This window comes from Parasteatoda tepidariorum, chromosome 1 (genome assembly GCF_043381705.1).
Source record: "Parasteatoda tepidariorum isolate YZ-2023 chromosome 1, CAS_Ptep_4.0, whole genome shotgun sequence".
Lineage (NCBI taxonomy): Eukaryota > Metazoa > Arthropoda > Arachnida > Araneae > Theridiidae > Parasteatoda > Parasteatoda tepidariorum.
Genome location: NC_092204.1, coordinates 16204086 through 16227472, shown reverse-complemented (window position 1 = coordinate 16227472; position 23387 = coordinate 16204086). Strand labels below are relative to the sequence as shown.

The 23387-nt window shown below is 31.9% G+C and overlaps 1 protein-coding gene across 1 annotated transcript in view; it reads left to right on the top strand.

Moving 5' to 3' along the window:
• Nucleotides 1–13039: 13039 nt before the first annotated feature.
• LOC107440407 (multidrug resistance-associated protein 1) overlaps nucleotides 13040–23387 on the top strand; it is a gene marked incomplete in the record, with an annotated part of 110572 nt that continues 100224 nt past the window's right edge. Inside the window, 3 exon segments of the mRNA XM_071177240.1 lie at nucleotides 13040–13224; nucleotides 20699–20890; nucleotides 20976–21104. Of these exon segments, the coding sequence (XP_071033341.1) occupies nucleotides 13177–13224; nucleotides 20699–20890; nucleotides 20976–21104 (369 nt within the window).

Genomic DNA, 23387 nt, shown 5'->3' with positions numbered 1-23387 from the left:
CACAGCTTAATTATAAACTACGGCAGGTCAGCAGAGATTTATGGCAAGAAAGGTGGGACCGTTCATCAAACGGGAGACATACCAACAAGTTTTTTCCAAAAGTCAGCGATAAACTTTTAAATTGTGACTTTTACATAAACCAATTCTATACCGCCCACGGAGTGTTCGGAGAACACCAATCGAGATTTTTTCAGAAATCATCTAGCTGCAAATACTGCGGCAAAAGCCAAACGGTTCAACATCTAATTGCAGAATGTCCTAAATTCTCGACACTCCGGGGGAATCATATTAACATCAGGGAACCAATCGAAAAGTGGTGCAGAACAAAACAACAGCAACAAATCATTAGAGAAATTATTAAAAGCACACTAGAAGATACCATTACAATGGACGATCCGATGGACCCTATACACTTAGGTTGACTTGATGTCTCCCCTCAATACCTGAACTGCCAATCCACTTCTATTTTAACGCGTCATTCCCCTTTTATATTTTTCAAACTTGAGCATCCTGGGGGACTCCGTTGGTCTTCTGTTCTATCTCCTCAACACTAATTTTAATTCATCTTGTTGTTGTTTTTACTCGCTTGTATATTCGCTTTTAGCGTTTTTATCAACAAAAATAGACGGAAAAGGAAAAGAGAAAAAAGTTTTTTTTTTTCTATTTTTTTTATTGTATTCATATTTTTAATTGTCTTGTTTTATTTTGATGTTTATATCTTGTAACTACTAATTATGTATTGTTACACATACTGTATTCTCTGTAACTTTGTTGGGGTCTTCAATACTATTGTAATTTGGCTCAGTATAAGGGTGGGCCGTCGGCTTTAAGCACCATATGGCGGCCCTCCCAGCTGTTGGCATATGACTCTTGTATTTTATGCACTTTTTGCTTTCTATGTTCTTTTCTGTTTTTACTTGGTTTTAATAAACATTTATCCGTATGCCCTGAATTGGGGCAGGTCGGGGTAAATATTTTCATGCGTTATTTAAGCAGATAGTCAATGGAAAAAAAGGTTACATTTTAGCATAAAAATCTAAAAGTGTTCTCACAAATAAATCTCTGAGATGCAAGCTCTGCCAGTTATTTTTTTCATATTTTATATCTGTCGTTGAACTAAACTTAACTCAGCAGCGCGGCAGCCAGTAGAGGGCCAAGGCCTACTGTGCCCATCTCAGTTTTCTTAATCTTGGACTCTGGGGTGCAGGAGCAGATGTTCCGGTCAGGTGGTCAGCCGAACGCGGAACCCCCAGTGTTTAGTTCCCAAGCATGCTTGGTACTCATTTATCGACCCACTGAAAGGCTGAGTCAGCCTTGCCCGGCCCGAGGATCGAACCAGAGACCTGTGCCACGACAGCGCGAAGCGCTACTGCTCAGCCACCAGGCGTCTCCGTCGTTGAACAGCCGACTCAATTTTGGGTTTATGACTAGTAATGTTCTACTCCGTAGCCTTTTTATTTTGAACTAATCCAGAAGACAAGGAACTTCTGGATCAGTACCCCCAGAGGTATTATTTGTTATTTGAACATGGAGGACTTTGGGACTCGACAGATTTAACGTGCATCAGTCACCATTTACTAAACGGAGAGAGTTCGACCGGCGGGTATCGAACCCACGACCTCTTGGACATGGGCCCAGTCCACCAGGCTTTCCCGGCTATTCAGACAGTTACTTGATTAAATGACTCATTTAAATGCAAACGTACTTGATTAAAAAATGTAATATATAATAATATGAATGTATAATGATAATGTATACAGCCCATGAAAAATTCTACATGCAGATTTTATGAAATTAATTTAAAAAGATTTAGATTTTTTTGACGGAAAGACTGTTAGCAAAAGGCAAAATGAATCAAGGAAAATTATTTTTCATTTGACATGAATTTTTGAGAAACAACCGAACACTGTAGCAAGATCCAGAATTCTGCATGTAATCGGAACGAATATATAGTTTTCTTTTGACATAAATTTCCGTTAAACAACAAGACAGCTGCAGGGTCCAGAATTCTGCCTTTCATTGCAACAAATATACAGTTTTTGTTAGGCATAAATTTTTGAATGAGCAGGACAGCGGCAAGGTCCAGAATTCTGCATGTAATTGCAACGAATAAACAGTTTTTGTTGGACATAAGTTTTGATGACAGGACAGCAGCAAGGTCTAGATTTCCGCATGTAATTGGAACGAATACGTAGGAAAAGATGAAAAAAAAAATTTCGAAAGATCAACGAATAAAATTTCACATAGCAAGCTTAATTTTAAAAGGGAAAAAATAGATCTTTCTGCTAAATAAAATACAAAAGTTCATCAGAAAAGTACTAATTTTTATAATTAATGAAGAAACGTTTTATCATTAACTCAGACTGAAATTTTATATGATAACGCGTGGTATCCTGATGAAACAGCTCGTATCTAAAATAGCTATGTCGAAATAAAATGCATTAAATTTGAGCAAAAGACGAAAATATTTTAATACTGGAAAAAGAAGATAACTGGAAAAAAAAATAAGGAAATTTTGTTTAAAAAATATCAGTTTTGTGTAAAAAATCTCGGCCCCATTAAATCTCGAGTTTTTAAACTCCTTAAATTCTGATATATTTGATTTTAAAACTTAATCTTTAATCTTAAATTTGAACTGTATTTATAGTAAACATATATTTATTTAAGTTTTGCATAATTTTAATTAGATAAAAATAAATGATTTCATCCACTTTTTAGTGTATCTTATGAAATTAAATCTAAAATAACCCGTTTTTAAACAACTTTTTATTTCTAAGTTATTTGAAAGTGTTTTTATGATAAAAATGACATTATATTTATGCTTGAATTATGCAGATACTTTTTTCTGTAAACCACTCTTTGACTATGAATAAGTCAAGGTTATAAGGTAGACTAATAGATTAGACATGAGGTATTCAGGCGTAATCATAGATATCTACATTATTTACTTAAATTCGCTCAGGACATTTTTTCGAAGATAATAACTAAAAAAAAATGAAACAATTTTGCAACCACTAGTTTTCTTTGGCCAAAAATGCGTCTTTCAAATATACCCATGTCTAATTGGAAATATTTATGCTTCAACTCTAATATTCTAAATATTTTTTTATTAAGTAATAAGTTTATTTAGAATAAAAATTATCCTAATTAAGTCATTAAAAATGGATTTAATAAAGATATGAAAAGTTTAGTGCATCATATCTCTTACTTATATTTAGTACGAAATCAGAAAAATATGAACTAGCCTATTGTCTTAAGCACAATATAATACCGAACTTATGAGGAAGAAGTCCTCATATTTGAAACACAGGGATCAATAAATCACATTAATTCTGTAAATTGTATCATTCAGAGACAAACAATCAGGAGCATCATATTTTTTATTTATATTTCGTGCGAAATCAGAAAACTCTGGATTAGCCTATTGTCTTAAGCACAATATAATACCGAACTTATGAGGAAGAAGTTCTCATATTTGAAACACATGGATCAATAAATCACATTAATTTTGTAAATTGTATCATTCAGAGACAAACAATCAGGAGCATGATATTTTTTATTTATATTTCGTGCGAAATCAGAAAACTCTGGATTAGCCTATTGTCTTAAGCACAATATAATACCGAACTTATGAGGAAGAAGTTCTCATATTTGAAACACATGGATCAATAAATCACATTAATTCTGTAAATTGTATCATTCAGAGACAAACAATCAGGAGCATGATATTTTTTATTTATATTTCGTGCGAAATCAGAAAACTCTGGATTAGCCTATTGTCTTAAGCACAATATAATACCGAACTTATGAGGAAGAAGTTCTCATATTTGAAACACATGGATCAATAAATCACATTAATTTTGTAAATTGTATCATTCAGAGACAAACAATCAGGGGCATCATATTTTTTATTTATATTTCGTGTGAAATCAGAAAACTGGGAATTAGCCTATTGTCTTAAGCACAATATGATACCGAACTTATGAGGAAGGAGTCCTCATATTTGAAACACATGCATCAATAAATCACATTAATTCTGTAAATTGTATCATTCAGAGACAAACAATCAGGGGCATCATATTTTTTATTTATATTTCGTGTGAAATAAGAAAATGGGTAGAGTTAGTGGGGAGTTTTATCATGGCAGGTAAGGAAGGGAAAGGGGAATTTCTTTTTGAGTAAAGATTTTTAAAGCGGACTCCACGTATATCTTAAAAAAAGTTTTTTGTAATAAAATCGAATTGTGACTCACTGAAGTTGAAAATATCAATTGCATAACTGTAGATATTATATACTGAATTCACAATAATTTTTAACAGTTTGAATAACTTAACTTTATGCAGTTTTTTGAATTTCGTGCAGGTAGTAACGTTTTCGCATTTTCACGTATTATAATTTATAAAATTTGGTTAATTTTTTTGGCTGTAGATACTAATTTCAACTAAGTAACTAATTTCAACTGAAAGTCTAATTTCGATTCTTTACATTTTTTTAGAATTTAATTTATCAGAAGGGCAAGAAAAATATGAAAACATATGTCATTTTTCTTTTAGTCACATTTCTATTCTAAACCGCATTAATAGAAATTTTCTAAGAAATGTAGACAAATTTTTAAATTAGATACAATTTGATTCTATCTGAATTTGTAACAGAGTCTCTTTCGTCTTTCTAGAGTTATACAATGTAATTAATTTCTAATTTTTTAGAAACAGAGTGGAATTCAAAAATTTGGTAGCATATGATGGAACAGCCAACCTAATTTTGGGTTTACGACTACTAACGTTCAACTCCGTAGCCTTGTAATTTTGAACCCCATCCGAAAGACAAGGGAATTTCTGCATCAAGTATTCGGAGAAATTCGCCTTCATGGAGAACTTTTTGATTTAACTAACCAGCATTCACGTTACATGGTGAGGAAAACCGCGAGAACCTCTAACGGTTAGCCTGACTGCAAGGGGACTCTAACTCATGATCCGTCTACCACTGAGGATATTTTACGTCAGCAGTATGATCGGTGCGACCGGGTGCGAAATTCGTATCGATCAGCCATAGCTGGGATTCGAACCCAGTTCACATCGTTGGAAGATGAACGCTCTATCCCCTGAGCAACCACGGCTCTAGTGGGTCATATTTTCGCTTAAAAATTGATCGCACTTATGATTTGAAAATTCCATTTGTGTTGTTAAAAATTAACCTAGATAATTACAGCGCTCAGTAGTCTGAATCATAAAACAGTTGACCAAATACAAAATTTAACAGAAAGTTATAACAAATGTGCATAAAACAATATAATCACATAGACAAAAATTTATTCTGTGGGCTTTTTTTTTTTTTTTAAATTACAGGCTAGGTGTAGATTTATTCTATTATCGAGGATTTATTTTATTATTTTTTTGGAAAATTTATTTTGGACGATATAAAATAAGTTTTTTGATCATGTTAAAATATCGTTTTTAATTAATAAAAATGTATAAAGTAGATTACATAAATATTGCATGTTAAGTGCCCATAGAGGCATTTGAGAAGCAAGAATTTCAATTCCTTATTTTTAAGAGATGCCGCTGAATTCATATATCATATCAAGTTGCGTATACTTGCGCTTTAAAAAATTGCTGAATTGAATACCAGTTCTTCGTATAGAGTGAATGAAAAAGATTAAATAAAACAGATGGTATAAAGACTGAGCTATGAAATCATACCAGTACATTCAGTTAAGAATTATACGCCATTCGCTAAAGGTACCTTGACCTTCCCAACTTAATTTTAGGCAGTATCGCATATTAGTGGATACTGTCCTTTTTTAACTAGTATTTATGTGAATAAATATGCATGCATAGAGAGATAAATTTTATAAAATGAATTAAATATATTAAAATATAGTTGACTGGTAGAAATAAAAAGTTACTTCTTCAATAATTTGCTAATATTTATTATTTAGATTCCTGAATAAGGGGTTAATAATATAGTATTAAGGTATATTTTGTTAGTAGAAAAATAAGAGAAAAATATCGGTATTACTGACAACACAATTACAAAGAGGGCTTCTGAATCTAAATCGGACTGTCTTCAAATAGGAATTAAGTATTCTGAAGCTTTTTCCCATTCTCAGATTAAAAGTAACGCCTACTTTTGGCTCAAATCTTAGGAAGTCTTATTAAGGGGTCACAGTACCTTTGCATCAATTTTTTAAAATAAAGGTATAATCATTCATTTTGAGGATGCTTTACATGCTCATTTAACATTTAATCAATAATTTATCTTCAAAAAGTAATTAAACTGTTGAATTTTTTTAAAATTTTAGAAAAAGTTGAAAAAATTCTAAATTTTTAAATCCCTAAGGCTTTTTTATTTTAACATATTTTCAAAAAAAGTTCTTTTCATAGTGCTTGCAATATTTATCTTAATAATTTTGTGCATTCATTTGTTGATATATCAATTAGAATATTTTTTATAGATTATTTTGTAAAAAAGTAGAAAAAAAAAGTGTAAAAATTTCTGTTAGGTATATATAACATGCTGTAAAAATTGTAATACCTCATAAAATGCTTATTCCATGCACAGTTCAAATAAGTGTATTATCCTCAAGATAAAAAAGTTTACTTCAAAGCTTTATCTTAAATAGAAAAAATTCCTTAGGGATTTAATTAAGATTAAAACACAAAATTATCATCTATGCGAAAAAGCACTTTAAAGTCAGACTGCTGAGCAAGTTTCTGTATTAGAACAATTTAAAATCATTCATAACTTTTTTAAAAATGTAGATAGAGAGATGAATTTTTTTCTGTACATTTGAAATACTTTGAAGTTTTATTATAAGCAATAAAAAAATTTTTGGTATTTTCGTCATTTTTTGGGTACTGTGACCCCTTAAGGTACACTTGTCCAGGGGCTAGTTCATTCCTCTCTTTAGAACTGAAGCTACGATTTCCCTCCTCATGACGTCACGCTGCACACAGATCTTGGGGATTGCAAGCAAAGATATTATAAAAACTTTGCATCATTCTGTCTGTTAAAATAAGTTCGACTTTTTCTTGATATTAGATTTCAAACTTCATACAATTAACACATTATTTCTTTTGAAAAACCTAGTTTAAAAAATTTTTCTTGGCCAAAATATTAAATTAAATACCATTTTAAGCTAATAAAAATATTTTACTAGCTGTAAATCACGCTATAAATATTTTATTTTAAAATTTCCAGTTTTAACTTTCATTTTTACTATAAAAAAAGTTTAACGCATATATCGACACTTTTTTAGTTACATATTGCTCGATAACAATAATTTGTAAAGTTGGGTTAAATTTAGAATCCTGATTTTAATGTTCATGACAATTTGTTTATACTTGATCATTAGGAAGCAACAATCTTAAACGCTAATTACTGTACCAAAATAATAATTTAGGTTCATAATAATATTAGAAATTTTACAATTGCTCATAGATGTTTAAATTTAAAAGAATGTAATTAAAAAAGTCATAAATATTTAGAATAACTACATTCAAAACTACGTTACGAAATTCGGAGAATTTTAACTATTAATTATTTATACTTTTCATTTAAACTTTTACTTTCTTTGACTTTATCAGTTTTTTTATTTTGTCGTCTTTCTTTTTGAAGTAACAGGGCGGTTTCAATTTAGATGGCGAATTCTTATAAAAGCACTGAAGGACAAAATAAGCGTATTGCTGTTTTATTCACTGCAGAATATCGTCCCTCTAATTCATTTATAAGTTTTTTAAGGACACTTTTTAATTTTCTGTAAGATGTCCCATGCACACTTTGAAAAATGTTCTCAAATTCCTGACACACTTCCATCCAGGCTGCAGACGGAGCAATTAATCCTCCCTTAGATAAGAGAGTACTTCGTAGAGGTAGGACAATTTTAAAATCATTCTAAACGGCAATCCAAGCAAACAATTTCTCATATCAATCTTCATAATCTTCTTTCAATAAATTCTTACTGTTTATTCGCGCTTATTCTATATTAACTGGGTCATTTCATTTGCAACGTTGAAGTCATTCTTTACATAGTTGTTCATTTACTTTATGGAACACGTGGAAAATTATATTTTTCCTTGTGTGTTTCTATCAGAATTTTTGCAAGTTGCAATCGCACAAACTGGCATTTTGTTCATAATTTCAAATTTTCGTAATTCACATAAAAAAACAGGAAAATCATTGTAGAAAACAACGTTGATTCATCGTCGAATCATTGTCGAAAACACAAAAAAGAATTCTCTAATATTATTTCGAACTAGTTAGACCAAACGTTCTGTTCTTGAAGTAAAAGTTCAAGCTTTGCGCCACCGTGACATCACAATCGAAAATCGGAGGTTTGGAACTGCGAGAGTTTCTTTAAAGGAGTGAACTAGCCCTTCTATTCTCCTTAACCCTGACACTGGTCAGCTGTTAGTATAAGAACCGATTTAAAGATAGAGGATATAAACATTCCACTACTTGCCTATTTTCCACTCAAATCTTTAGGTAGTCTTTGGTACACTGGTCAGATGTTAGTATTAGAACCGATTTTTAAAGATAGAGGATATAAACATTCCACTACTTGCCTACTTTCCACTCAAATCTTTAGGTAGCCTCAGGTACACTGGCCAGATGTTAGTATAAGAACCGATTTAAAGGCAGAGGATATAAACATTCCACTACTTGCCTACTTTCCACTCAAATCTTTAGGTAGTCTTAGGTACACTGATCAGCTGTTAGTATTAGAACCAATTTTTAAAGATAGAGTACATAAGCATTAATTTTATGAAAGCGTATATGATGGCACTACAAGTGACTTCAATTTATTGCTAAACATTGATCTTATAGATGGCAAAAGCAAATACATACTCCTAACACTGTTCTTCTTGGGATGATACCCTTAACTATCCTTAAACTATCACTCCATTAATTCAATCTCAAATAGACACAGTTTAAAACACGACAATTCATCGGCACCGCGGAATGCGAACAACCAAATGGATCGCAGCCGTGGAGACGATGACTTTGTAACTTTAGTGTGATGAGCAAACTAGAAATGGATGTTATTACCAGGACACCTGGGTCATCAGAGTCACAGACATAGGTAGTTGTCGGACTGTCTATCGCTTGCATAACCTCTTTGTCGTTGACAGATTTTTGCCGATCTCGTGTAAATATGCAAATAGTAGGTTATCTTTTTTTCTATTTTATTACACCTGCGTAATTGCTAATATTATTCTGACCCCTGTAAATATTACTTTATTCTTTGGGTATTAATTAGTATGCTTTTGATGGGGATAATAATTTGGGTGAAACAATTCACTAGACCACTAATTTCGAAGAAAATGATTTTAAATATTTAAACCTACAGCACTAACATAAATTTCGGGGCATAATTCGTCTTTTCAAGTCCACAAAATTTTACGAAAACCAGGGATTGACTTATGCGCCGATAATAAAGTACGAGTGAAATATCGATCGAGATGGATTTGAATAACTCTGTATTAATTTACCCTTCTTTAGAACTATTTTCAGTATGTTATTTTCAATTACTTTTTCACTTTCTTTCATTATAATATCATAACATATAAAAAGGTAATTTATTTTTATATATATATTTTAAAAGAAAAAAAAACAAAGAATAAGAAAATTGAGAAAATTTATTCAAGTGTATGAAGTATTATAGTCAAAGAATATAACACCATAAAAACTTTTAAAATTTTTCAAAAGGATACAATTTTTAAAATCCCCCCCTCCCCCCAAAAAATCTGTGAATTCCGTATGATAACACTGTTAGTGTTATCATACGGATGTTTTGGGTTCGGATGAGATGGATATTTTGGATATATACTCTATATTGGGTTCGACTTCATCCTCATCCGCTAATTGCGACAAAAAATCGTTTAATAACTGGAAATAATATAGCAGTGTTATCTTACGGTTCTACGTTATATTTGATAGAACCACTAAAAATGACTAATTTTATACTGACATTGATCAACGCGCAACAATCAAACAAATCAAACGCGATGAAAAGAATATTTACTTTTGCTTCAATTTAGAAGAAAATCGTTTGCAAAAAACAATATTTATTATTCTTTCATCATTTTCTTTAAAGGAGAACAGAAAGACGCATATTTATTACTATTTTTAGATATCAATTTAATTAATTCTTATTACTTGTTAATTGATTACTGTTGCTTATAAGACAGCAAGCAAAAAGGAGTCTGTGTAATGTCGTTTCAAGTGCTTGTGATGTTGATATACGTTCGCGCTTGGCATTCATTTGGCGTACACTTAAATGTAAACAAATTTTCTATAAAAATTTTCTTAACTTGCAACGGAGTATAATTTGCTTATAACATGCATGAAAGGTAAATTTTAAATTTCGTGCGCGGTATTTTGAAATATATACAGTATTTTACCCATTTTCCTTTAAATAATATTTTATTTTTCTGCCCTAATTGTTTTCACAGTTTAAAATAAAGAATTATAAAATTATTTCAGTAAAACTTCATTCGCAATAACAATAAAATACTCTTATATTCCCAATTAAATTTTCATAAATTTAAATTATAGTAGCTATCATGCAGGGCATGATTATCGCCTAGGCCCAATAGGCATTGGCCTAGGGCCCACACATTCTGGGGGCCTCAAAAATTAGTAAAAAGTCCTCAATATTACTTTTAAAAAAATACTGAAACAGTTTTTCTCAAAAAATCTTTTTTTATTTAAAATTTTCTTTATATTGTGATAAACCAAACTCGTGTAAACATTGCACTAATCAAATTCGAAAGTACAGCTGAATTTTAATTGGTGCAATTTTTACTCCAACGGCTTCAGCAAATGCAACGAGATTGCATAATCGCAGTCTCTTATAAATGATTAGTGTCAACAAGAACTAAAATTTTATTCTTAACAAATATGTAAAGCTGTAGATGGAATTGTACAATCTTTAAAATAATTCAGCTAATCAGTGACTTTCAGCAAAAATCACTGATTTCAATTGTTTGTAGTCACCAAACAATTTTTTTTATTTTCATACAACATTGTTTTGTTGTTTTATATTTTGCTTTAATAATTAGATGCGTAAACTTTGTCTTAGAAAAATAATTTTCAATTGTCTGTTTTCAAAATTTTTTTCGAATGTTTCTCTTGAATCATGGCAGTTTAATAGATTCTTTTTATTGTTAGGACAACACTTCAGAAATTTAGTTTGAAAATATTTCGTTAGGGGCCCGGAATATTTTGTGGGCCTTGGGCCTGACTTTGTCTTGATCGGTCTCTGCTATCATGTATCACGAAAATAAATAGATACTTAAGTACCAAAGTGTTACGCTAATAGTTAGTAAGATATCGTCAATATAATAACTTCTCACCCACAAATATTTGATTAACCACAATGAATTTGGCAAATATGATTTTATATTCGAAATCAGTAATTGTCCAAAATCCTAAGAATTATATAACATACAATTTACCAAAACGCTTAGATTTCTGACCATCCTTCTTTTCGATTCAGACCACTTTGTGGTGGTGGTCCTTGCGATTTTTTATTATCGAGAGATCTATACAAATAGTATTAGTTTAACTGTATAGTTTATTAACAATGCTAATTCGATCTTTTTTAACAAAATAATAATGATTAAAATAATATCTATAAACTGTACTGATTGTAATTCATATTATTTTTAATAAATTTTATTTATTTATTTTGTTTTACGCATAATAATTTAAATGATAATGACTATAAAAAAATTTCTGCTCTCTTGTACAATTAATGAAACATGATTTTCATGATAAACTTTTTTGAATATGCGTTTACATCACGTCAACTGCTATTTTCTATTTATATGTATTTTAAGTAAATGAAGTTTTGAATCTAATGTATATGGTGGTCAAACTTAATAAACTAAAAATAACTTAAATGTTGTTACCACTATTTTTTCCCTGAGAAAACGGTCGAACTTGGAATATCTAATTTACAATTTACAATGTCGGAGTCGGGTCTCAGTGGAACACCGAGGAGGGACCAGCTCAAGCCTTGCTAGAGACAAGACGTGTTTTTCTCTGCTCCGCAATTATGCCGTATCACCGAACTGCCCGCGGCGGNCAAGTTATAATAGATTTATGTTAGTTAATGAGCTGACCATAAGAAAAGTGAACAAAAAATGTTTGTTTTCTTGTACAATTAATAAAACATGATTTTCATTAGAAGCGTTTTTGAATATGCGTTTACATCACGTCGACTGCTATTTTCTATTTATATGTATTTTAAGTAAATGAAGTTTTGAATCTACTGTATATGGTGGTCAAATTTACTAAACTAAAAAATAACTTGAATATTGTTACCACTATTTTTTTCCCCTGAGAAAACTCAAGAAGGTGGAATATCTAGTTTACAGAATGAAGTTTCTTTGTGTACATTTTTTCTAATGAAGGAAGATGGATAAATTTTTTAATTTATCTTTTCCTACACTTCAAGTTATAATAGATTTATGTTAATTGATGACCATAAGAAAAGTGAACAAAAAATGTTTGTTTTCTTGTACAATTAATAAAACATGATTTTCATTAGAAGCGTTTTTGAATATGCGTTTACATCACGTCGACTGCTATTTTCTATTTATATGTATTTTAAGTAAATGAAGTTTTGAATCTACTGTATATGGTGGTCCAATTTGCTAAACTAAAAATAACTTAAATGTTGTTACCACTATTTTTTTCCCCTCGAAAAAGGGAAGAAGTTAGAATATCTGGTTTACAGAAAGAAGATTCCTGTCTGTACCCCTTTACAAATAAAGGAGAGAGGGATAAATTTTTATGTCATTTTATCCTACAGTTTCAAGTTATATTAGGCTTATGTTCATTATGCTTAAATTCTGCATTAGTTGGAAGTTCTCAACCAATCGCATTACATCAAACAAGACGATCATGATATAACGATCCCCCATTTAGAAGTCAATAAGTACCGATATTATCTTCATATGCTGATAAGAGTTTATCATCCCCTTCTTTGACAAACTTCTTCGGAAAAGGTAAATAAGGATGAAAGGGAGAGGAAGTGAGTTAGATTAACAAACAAACCTGGTCATTCTTCATTTTATTCGGAGAGTCGTAGTTGCTGTTACCTCACCAGAAGTGTCGTGGAATTGCGTCATAATTAACGTTGATGACGAAACACGAACTGGACCTGCCATGGATGTAGTAGATGGTGCAACCTACTGGTGCGAAACGCCGTTCTGGGTGAATATAAATTTGACCTTGCTTTCTTTACTCAGATTTAAAAAGAGGAAAAAAAAACTCGTTAGAGCTGTGTCTTTTCATGCCTTTTAAATATTCTTATTACGTATCGTATCTCTTATCAAAAGAAAAGAGAGATAGAGATAAATTATTTTTATAGTTTGATTAGTGTTATCTAAATTTATCGTGTTGTGGTTATGATTTTTGGAATTAATAAAAATCTACTTTATCCTTAACGTGGCTCCATAATTTTTAGGTTTTGATGATTTAAGTTTGTAATGGAATATTTTAATTTGTAAGAATGTTGGTTTCCTTTTTTTTTTTTTTTTNTTTTTTTTTTTTTTTTTTTTTTTTTTTTTTTTTTTTTTTTTTTTTTTTTTTTTTTTGGCTTTTAAGGCATGTAAGTGGGATGCAGGGTTGCCTTGAGTGACTAAAAATAGAAAAAGTGCTGACTGATAAAATTCTAGAACTTATTAAAAGAGATTAAAGCTAAATTATCTTCCTTTATAATCTATATATGATTAATAGTTAAAAGTTTGACTTTATCACTCAACGTTTCTGCACTTGGCGACTGAGACTTAGTATATTCTAAATTATTAAACGCAAAAATCATCATCATCATCAATATTTATCTGGGCACCTGGGGCCGTTAACCGCGAAAGTGATGTTTACTTTTTAAATATTAATAATTTAAAATGCAAGTCATAGTGGTAGATACAATTGAATAAGGGAATATTAAATAAATAAAAGTGAATTGAGTTTTCACCACATTTTACATTTATTGTTGCCTGAGACTGTGATATCCCTGGTTAAATGTGTGTAAAACTGAAAATTTTAGTAAACAGGCTCTTATTTGAACAATAAATTCTATTGTTATTTTTTATAGTCTCATATTTTTATTTTGTCTTCTGAACTGTTTTTTTTCCTTCTTTTTTTTACACGTGAAGCTGTTATATATATTTTTTAATTATATATTACTATATTATATAAGAAAATTATTAGTTTTAGTTAAGTGTTGGTAAGACGAAATATGCTTTAGGAATCTATTTCGCACCTCTTAGGTTTTTTTTCAATTAACTTTCCATGAACACAGAACTCAATTTAGGGACTTAGTCCAAGAACCAGGTACGCTATTAGGATGCTATTCCAGTTACTTACCATAAACATGTGACTCATTTGGGGGACTTAGTGCAAGAACAAATTGTGTTCAAAATTGTGAATGCAATTTTGAACATAAATAATAATGTATAATGCAATTTTGTAAAAATGTCGAGTGCAATTTCGAAAGTAGACAATAAAGCTGATACAACTACAACAAGAAACGACAATAAATGTAACACGTCGTATTCTATGTGGGTAAAACTATAAAAACCTATTATTTTAATTGGATTTCATCAATAATTTGTGAGTCTAAATTTTCTTTTGTATCAATCACCTTCAGTACACGAGAAGGTACAATTTAAAGTTTTAAATCAAGTAATAATTTTTCAATCATTTATGTAATTTTGAATTTTAATATATATAATGAATGTCACGAAAACCGAAACAAATAAAATAAAAGTTATTTGCTTTTCAAGATGTAGTATTTAATTTTTATTTCACAATGCGAATTGTTTGTTCGAGTCTATTACATGTATAAATATGAGTCACGACAGTTCAATTCGGTGGATTACTTATTTTTCTTGAAAATATTCTGGAATAATCGAATATTTACAAGTTATAAGATGTTATAAGTCGATGATAACTGTTATCAGGACTATACACTTGAATGCAAACACAATAAGTGTTTACTCTATACGAGTGGTGCATTGATTGGAAAAAAAAGTTTTTCTCTTAAGTCATAAAATTTAGAGTACCTTTTTTTTTAAAGAAAGTAAAATTTTGAATTGCTTAAACCTCTCTGAAAAACTGGTTCATGAACAAAAAACAGAGTTTTCCTTTAAAAAAATTTAAAAAAACGCCTTGAAATTTTTATTTTCTAAGATAATTTTGACATGAAATTCGATATTTTTAGGAAATACATGGTTATTTCAAATCTCCTTTATTCATACATGTTCCTTTTTAAACACTGAGTTTGAAATTAAAAATGATTGCATTTATTATATTCAGTCACCCATAATTGATTTAACATATTTTCAAATTTCAACCTCCTCCCTCTCCGTCATAAAATTTATTTCAATTTTTATTGTATTCAATTTTTTCCAATATAGCACTATTTATTAGATCATTTTTTGTTCTTAATCTTTAACTATATCTTGTAACGAAATCTCTGAGTAGAATAATAAAAACTACCCCCTTTTCGCTGACGCTCTCCACCCCCAAAAGTCGCCATTCAATTTTATATGATTTGCTTTGTAAACCATGATCGTTTCGCTCACTAAGTTAAACCCAGTAAAAATTTATTATAAACTGCTGTTTGTAGAAAATGCAACACCATGAAAGAATCATCAGAATCAAATGAAATTTAATGCAGAAACGACTTGTACTGATACAAATAAATGATGAAATTTTCAAAACAAAAGAAACAAATTAAGCGTCCGAAATCAGTATTTGGTGCAGCCACCACGCGCTGCAATAAGTGCTGCTATACGACGTGGCATGGAGTCAAACAGATGTTGAATATCTGCTTGAGGAAGAGAATTCCATATCGCTTGTATGCGCAACCAAAGTTCGTCTTTGGAAACTGCAGGACGCGGATCACGAGTGAGACGCCGACCAACCATATCCCACACGTGCTCAATAGGCGACATATCCGGCGAATAAGCAGGCCAAGGAAGAAGTTGCATGCGTTGTGCTGAACAGAAGTCTCTAACAGTCCGCGCAACATGTGGGCGTGCATTATCCTGCTGAAAGATAGCTCCAGGGATGCCTTGAAGGAAAGGAACGACTTCGGGCTGTAGCACTTCACGGACGTATCTGTTGCTATTGAGATTACCCTCAATTCGTATCAAATTGGATCGTCCATGATACGAAATCGCACCCCAGACCATAACTCCGGGTGTTCGACCACTATGTCGTTCAATAATACACTCAGGAAGGCAGCGTTGACCGGCATAACGTCTAACACGAACACGGCCATCATGGGTCCACAAATTGAAGCGTGATTCATCTGAAAAGACAACTTGGTGCCAATCAGCTCGCCAGTCTCTGTGCTCAAGAGCCCACTGCCGACGCAGCCGTCGATGATCCGCCGTGAGGGGAATCCTGTATAATGGCACCCTTGCACGCAATCCACGGCGCAGCAGACGACGACGAATTGACGAAGCCGACAATTGTACACCTGTAGCAGTAGACCAATGTGCTGCCAGCTGCCTGGAGGAAGCTGTGCGATCATTCACCGCCATGCGGAGCAGGTGTCGATCATCGCGCTCTGACGTCACCTTCTGTCGTCCAGTGCCTGTTTTTCGAGTTGTTCGGTGCTCGTCGGTCCACTGCTTCCAAACTCGCATCACTGTGGAACTGTTCCGCTGCATACGAGCTGCTATTGCGCGATAGGAAAATCCTCCTTCTCGAAGGCCGATTATCCTCCCTCGTTCAAACTCCGTAAGTTGCTTGAATTTCTTATTCTTCCGTCGTGGAGGCATACTCAGGTCTCACTAAACGTTTGCCACTAACAAATAATCATAGACTATTTTCAACGTCCCGCTACAGCACTTTATTTATACGCTTTCAGCATCAATTCAGAGGGCGCTGCGCGCGCCACGCACGCGCGATGGCTCTGAAACTTTATTAATTTGCATAATATCCTATAATTGACATTTGCTGCGAATTTCATTTGATTCTGATGATTCCTTCATGGTGTTGCATTTTCTACAAACAGCAGTTTAGCTTGAAATCTTAAAAATTTGCACCAATTATTATTAAATTATTTATTATTAAACCAATTATTGTAATTAATTGTTAATAACTATTATTAATTATCTATAACAATTACTATTAATGAGTCACAATTTTGTTAAAAACACAATTATAAATTTCAGAACTTAGAGTCGTGCAATTTTATATGATTTGTGCCAAATAACCTAACTACTATTTGTAACCTAACCGTGAAGCTGACAAATAACATAACAACTTGAAAGTTAAATTGAAACAAATAACGTGCAATAGAAAAAGTTTACGCCAATTATTATTAAGCCAATTATTATAACCAATTATAAAGAATTATTATTATTTATACTATTAATGAGTCATAATTTTGTTAAAAACGCAATTATAAATTTCAGAACTTAGAGTCGTGCAATTTTATATGATTTGTGCCAAATAACCTAACTATTTGTAACCTAACCGAGAAGCTGACAAATAACATAACAATTTGAAAGTTAAATTGAAACAAATAACGTGCAATAGAAAAAGTTTACGCCAATTATTATTAAGCCAATTATTATAACCAATTATTAAGAATTATTATCATTTATATATTACAATTACTATTAATATTTCACCACTTTCAATTTTAAAAACACAATTATAAATTTCAGAATTTTCAGCTGTCACTGTGAAGCTGCCAAACAACCTAACTACTTCAAAGTTGAATTGAAATAAATTACTTGCGACAGAAAAACTTTCTAAAACCAAACATTAATTACGAATTTAAAATACAATACTTTTCTATGATAGAACACTTTGTTCGTTGATAAGACAGATACGAACCTTTCAATTTTCTCCTTTTTATGGCTCTGTTTGTTTCGGCTTTCAGCTGTAAGAAAGAATTTTCATTCAGAAATTTTTAAACATGTACGTTTACGTTTTCATGCTTATGACAGATCATGCACTTGATATTTCAATTTTTTTCTGTCAATGCGAGAAAGAAATTAGAACTTTTTGTAGCCGTGAAAGAAAAATAAATATATCGATGATTATATGAGTGCTTATTTTGATGAAAAATAAAAAAATATTTATTCAACAGATTTTTTTTATTTTAAACAAAAAGCATGGCGTTAAACTTCTTGTTACTTCCTCAGTTCTTTTGTTTCAAACGGTCACAGTTTAATGAATCTCATTCCCTTCCCCCCAACCTTAAAAACAAACATTGTTTATGGACCTCTGTCTATACCTCAGACTTGCTTCTGTATCTGTTTAAATTGTAAATCTGTTTTTGAATTTATTGAATAATACATTTAGGCTATTTACTAAATAGAGAAATTCGAGAACAATGAAGAAATGCTAGAAATTATTACATAAGTTGTTGGTTTGGCTAATGTAAATAGCTTTAATTTGCCCTTTTACCCGAAATGAATAGATGCTTGAATTGTTGAATTTATTGAAAAATACCAAGCAAAAGAAAATACTTGAATTCTATGATCAAGAACAGTCAGACATTGTTTATTTTACATATATAAATATATTTCCGCTCTTAATACTTTCAAAGTTTTGAAGGTTTTGTGTGTTTAAAGCATAATTTATTTGTCATTTATTCGCACATTTTACATTCCTTATTTGAACAAGAGTGACTATTTCGATTAAATGCATATTTCCCCCAATAAAATTAAGATGGTGGCTAAAAGACACATCGTGTTCCGGAGGCAAGTGCATAACCTGCATTAATATATTTATTTTATTTAGCTTACTTCTTTTATCTTTCTTGTTTTGGCAACACCATTAGATATCATTTTATATTTGTTGACAGTTTGTATGATTAAAGTTTTTGTTCTATGTTAGTTTCGGCACCAAAATGTGTTGTACATAAGTGTATGTGTTCTTAATTCCATACAATACTCTTTAAACTTAACATAGAGCAAAACTATCAGCAAATACAAAATGATATCTAATGATGTTGCCAAAACAAGGAAAAGGAGAAAACTAAATAAAATAAACATTTTAATGTAGGTTTATGCAATTGCCGCCGGTTATGTTGTATAGTTACAACACACATTTGCAGGCTTGTGTGCTCAATTAAGGCTTATAAACCTTTGTCAAGTAGAGGGACAGATAGCAGAACACAGAGAAGAACATCACGAAGAACATCCAGGATTACGGCGCGATTCGAACTCGCCACCTCCACGCTTAACAAAGCGTTTGGCGGGCGACACCGCTCTGCCAGGGAGGCTCCTAATTGCAACCGGAACACATTTTATATCTCACTTTCGCCAAAAGAAGCAGTTATTACTAATTTTGACCAGTTAGTATTCATACTATAACTTTAACCGTAACACATATACAAAGAGGCACGTCCATGTCCCAATTCTATACAAACCGTTTGATCACATTGACCAAACTTCATTGGTTAATATTAATAACAACCAGTTAAAGTGAATAATTTGCGATATTTTTCTCTTCGACCAAAAGAAGCGGTTATTATTAATATTGACCGGTTATTAATAATAATAACCAGGTTTATTACTTTAAACATAACGTACAAGTGACGAATAAGTTTTCGTACGACTTTTGAATCACGTTATAAAACTATATATTTGTTACCGTAGTCCGAATTCTTTTTAGTGTAAAGGATGTTAGCTAGTTTGAATGTTGTATTACTTATATTTTTCGTTACGTAAGTTGTTGTTGTTGTTGTTGTTAATTTACGCCGCACTAGAGTTGCACAATGGGCTATTGGCGACGGTCTGGGAAACATCCCGGAGGATGATCCGAAGACATGCCATCACAATTTTGATCCTCTGCGGAGGGGATGGCACCCCCGCTTCGGTAGCCCGACGACCTGCGCGCGAAGTCGAGCACTTTACGGTAGCACAGTTTAACGAGGACCAATACCGCACACCCTCGGTCCCTACGCAGACTGATCCAAGTGGTCACCCACCCGCACACTGACCGTAGCCAGTGATGCTTGACTTCGGTGATCTGCTGGGAACCGTGTCTTAACGATCAGTCCACTGCGGGACCGTTGCGTAAGTAGAATGAAAAAATTTCGAGAAATTGCGGTTAATAAATTCATCGAGAGCGGCCGAGCAAAAGTTTCAGAGACTTGAAAGTCCTTGGGGTGAAGAGAGATTTTATTTACAGAACTATTAGAAAGCATAATGAGGTGTCCCCTGTCGAGGGCAGTAAAAGATCTGACAGAACGTAGTCTGTTTTCTTATAAATAAGACCGTGAAGGAAAAAAAACGATCAAACGAACAAAGATCCGATCTAACCCGACTATTCAAAATATCGAGAGGATCAATGTTTAACATTCTGCGAAAGAGCCTTGGGTTCAATGGTTCAAGTACTGAACTGTCATCGTGAAGCTCTGGGGTTCGATAACCACAGGCAGCTTGAAGGCCACTTAGCTTCAGATACAAGGGTACCAACTTGTTTGAGAAGTAAAGGAAGCCTATGTGCAATGCTGACCACATGGTCGCAATTATGCCGTTAATCACGAAAATTTAAAGCCTTAACATTCATGACCTCCCCCCGTCCCACAACGGGCTGTTCAGGGACAGTTTTACTTGATGTTCAGTTCTAAAACCCAAGATAGTCACTATTTAATGAAAATCAGTTAAGTTTTTAAATTATCTTATGGAAATTTTCTTTTCTTGCATAGGACTGGGACGCATTCTGGAATGCGGAAACACCACGCTTGTGTAACTGTTTCCGCCAGTCTGTTCCGGTGTTATTGCCATGTGCGTTCTTGTGGTTGGCTTCAATCTTCAACCTGATCCGCAACAAACGGAAGGATGGCTTCGATGTGAAAAGTGCCCCGAGTCCATGGACTCTTCTCAATATAACAAAAATGGTACGAGAAAAAAATCCTGGAATTCAAAGTTAAGCAATTGCAGTTAAAATTACTAAAAATGCATGTTTTTACTTTTATTTTCTAGATTTCAACGTGTATATTGATTGTGTGCACAATGACAGAAGGTTTTTATTTAATCTACAAAGACTATAACCCAAGAATAGGAGTTTCAAAAATATTTTATCTCTCATTATCTGTTCGTCTTATTACATACGTAAGTTGTGATTATTTAGTTACTTTGTATTACTTCATCAGTCCTAAATTAGTTGCAACATGTGAATATTTTTATACTGATTATTAATATTGATGGTTTTGTGATTTTGTTTTAACATTTTTTAAGAGATTTTAGGATACTACGCTATCAATCAAAAACATTTACTTACCAAGCATTCCCTCTTTAAACTATAACTAAATAAGTTTTAAAAACCCAGGATTCGCACGATCTTAAGCCACGCCTGATTTTGCAAGGACTCTTCCTCCAGTAATTGACTTAAACTTTCTTCCAGCTAATGAATGTTTGCTGTTGACAATCAAACAGTTAATGAATTTCAAAGCTTTTGTGAGAAATGAAATCGATGCATAAAAATTCTGAAAAATTCACGAGTGATGTACTATTCCATATGCAACTTTTGCGAAGTAATGTTATCAATAATCGAAAACTTTTTTTTTTGTCTTCCCTAATATATATTATATACATCACAATAAAGATAAAAAGAAAGAGGAGAAAAACGGAGAAAAATAAGAACATTTTAAAGTTTTATTTTTAAATATTTTATTTTAATATATTTTTTCTTCTTCTCTTTTCATTAATCTTTAATTTCTTCCATGTATTCGCTATGTTTTTAGTATATATATNATATATATATATATCCAACAAACACAGGACTTAGCAAATTAATTTTATTTGATCATTCTTGATTGAGTGGCGAGCGAAAAATTTAGTTAGTCTATTAGTCTATCGACAATTAGTCTTTCTGGTAGGGAAAATCTTGCGAAAAATCCGAAAATGTCTCTATTTAGGGAAAAGAGGGAAATCTAAGAAATTACTATTGGTTTATTAAATAGGTCGGGCGATTTTCACAAAAGTGAAGGGAGAAATACGTCTTACTTTTAATGAATGCATACTTGAACAGAAAATAGATTTAAAAACAGGATGTGGCTTTTTAAAATTGTGAGAAAGTGTTTCGATTAGAATAGTAAAAGAAAAGAAATGGATTTACAGAAAAGAAATAACACAAAAAGATTAACTGAAACTTTTTATATTAGAAAAGTTACAGATAAAACATGGGGGAAAAATCGAAAAATTTTCCAAAGAAGAAAAATGTAGTATTAAAAGAAAGAAAGTCAAAAATAACGAAAAGATACTATCTAGTCATCAGCTCACACAATAATAACCGGGAAAAAAAGAGTGCTCTCTAATATTGCATTAATATAGCCAAGGCAAAACACATCAATGCAACAATACGAGGAGCACAAAAAAAAATCTGAACCGAAAACAGAACAAACCAAGCAAAAAATGCAAAATAAAACATAGTAAGCAAAGAATAGAAAGAAAAAAAAATCTAGAAAACACAGATTAAAACATAAAATCTGATGTATGAAGCGAATAGGAAATTCATAAGTGTTTTCCCTTACCAGCATCTTTCAAAAATGATGTAAAATACTTTCATAACAAGTTTGCCAGATTAGAAAATATGAAAATAGAAGCGTAAATAGAAGATGTTAGGCTCATTTTATAGCACATTCTTACTGAAATACGGAAGAGCGTCTGATTTGTTTTTGATCTTGCAGTAGTCAGAAATTGGATATGCGCAAGGCAATAATTTTATACATGATAATTTAAAGTATACGAATAATAGAGGCCGGAATAGCCTGGATCGTGGGTTCGATCCCCTCCTGCCGAAGACTCCCTGTGCAGTAAATGGTGACTGATGCACGTTAAATCTGTCTGGTCGCAAAGTCCTCCAAGTTCTCATCACAAATCAATACCTCTGGGTGTATTGATCCAAGAGCTGCCTTGTCTTCTCGTTTGGGATCAAAAATTACAACGATACGGAGTTGAACATTGGTAGTAGTTAAGCCAGAATTGGGTCGGCTGTTCAACGACGGTTATAAAATAAAATAATATTATAAGGATGAATCTTAATTATAAAATTCTTAATATTAATAAGGTTGAATTTGAATAATTAATTTTTCATATTGGTGATTTTAGAGAAATTTTCAGAATTCAATGAAAAAAAAATATTTTAAAAAATTCTTCGATAAATAATAGAAAATTTTTGCACCTGGTAAAAATGTAAATTTAGTTAACAAGGAAATGTCTAACTATAACATGCAATCAACTCAATGATTTTATATAGATTTAATTACATTAGTTGGATATCCATTGTTTTTTAAATTGTTTTTTTATCAATTGTAATCATTGCTTTCTTCTGGAAAATCTTTATATGTTTTACATGTGTTCTTTGTTATTTTTAACTTTATATATATATATATA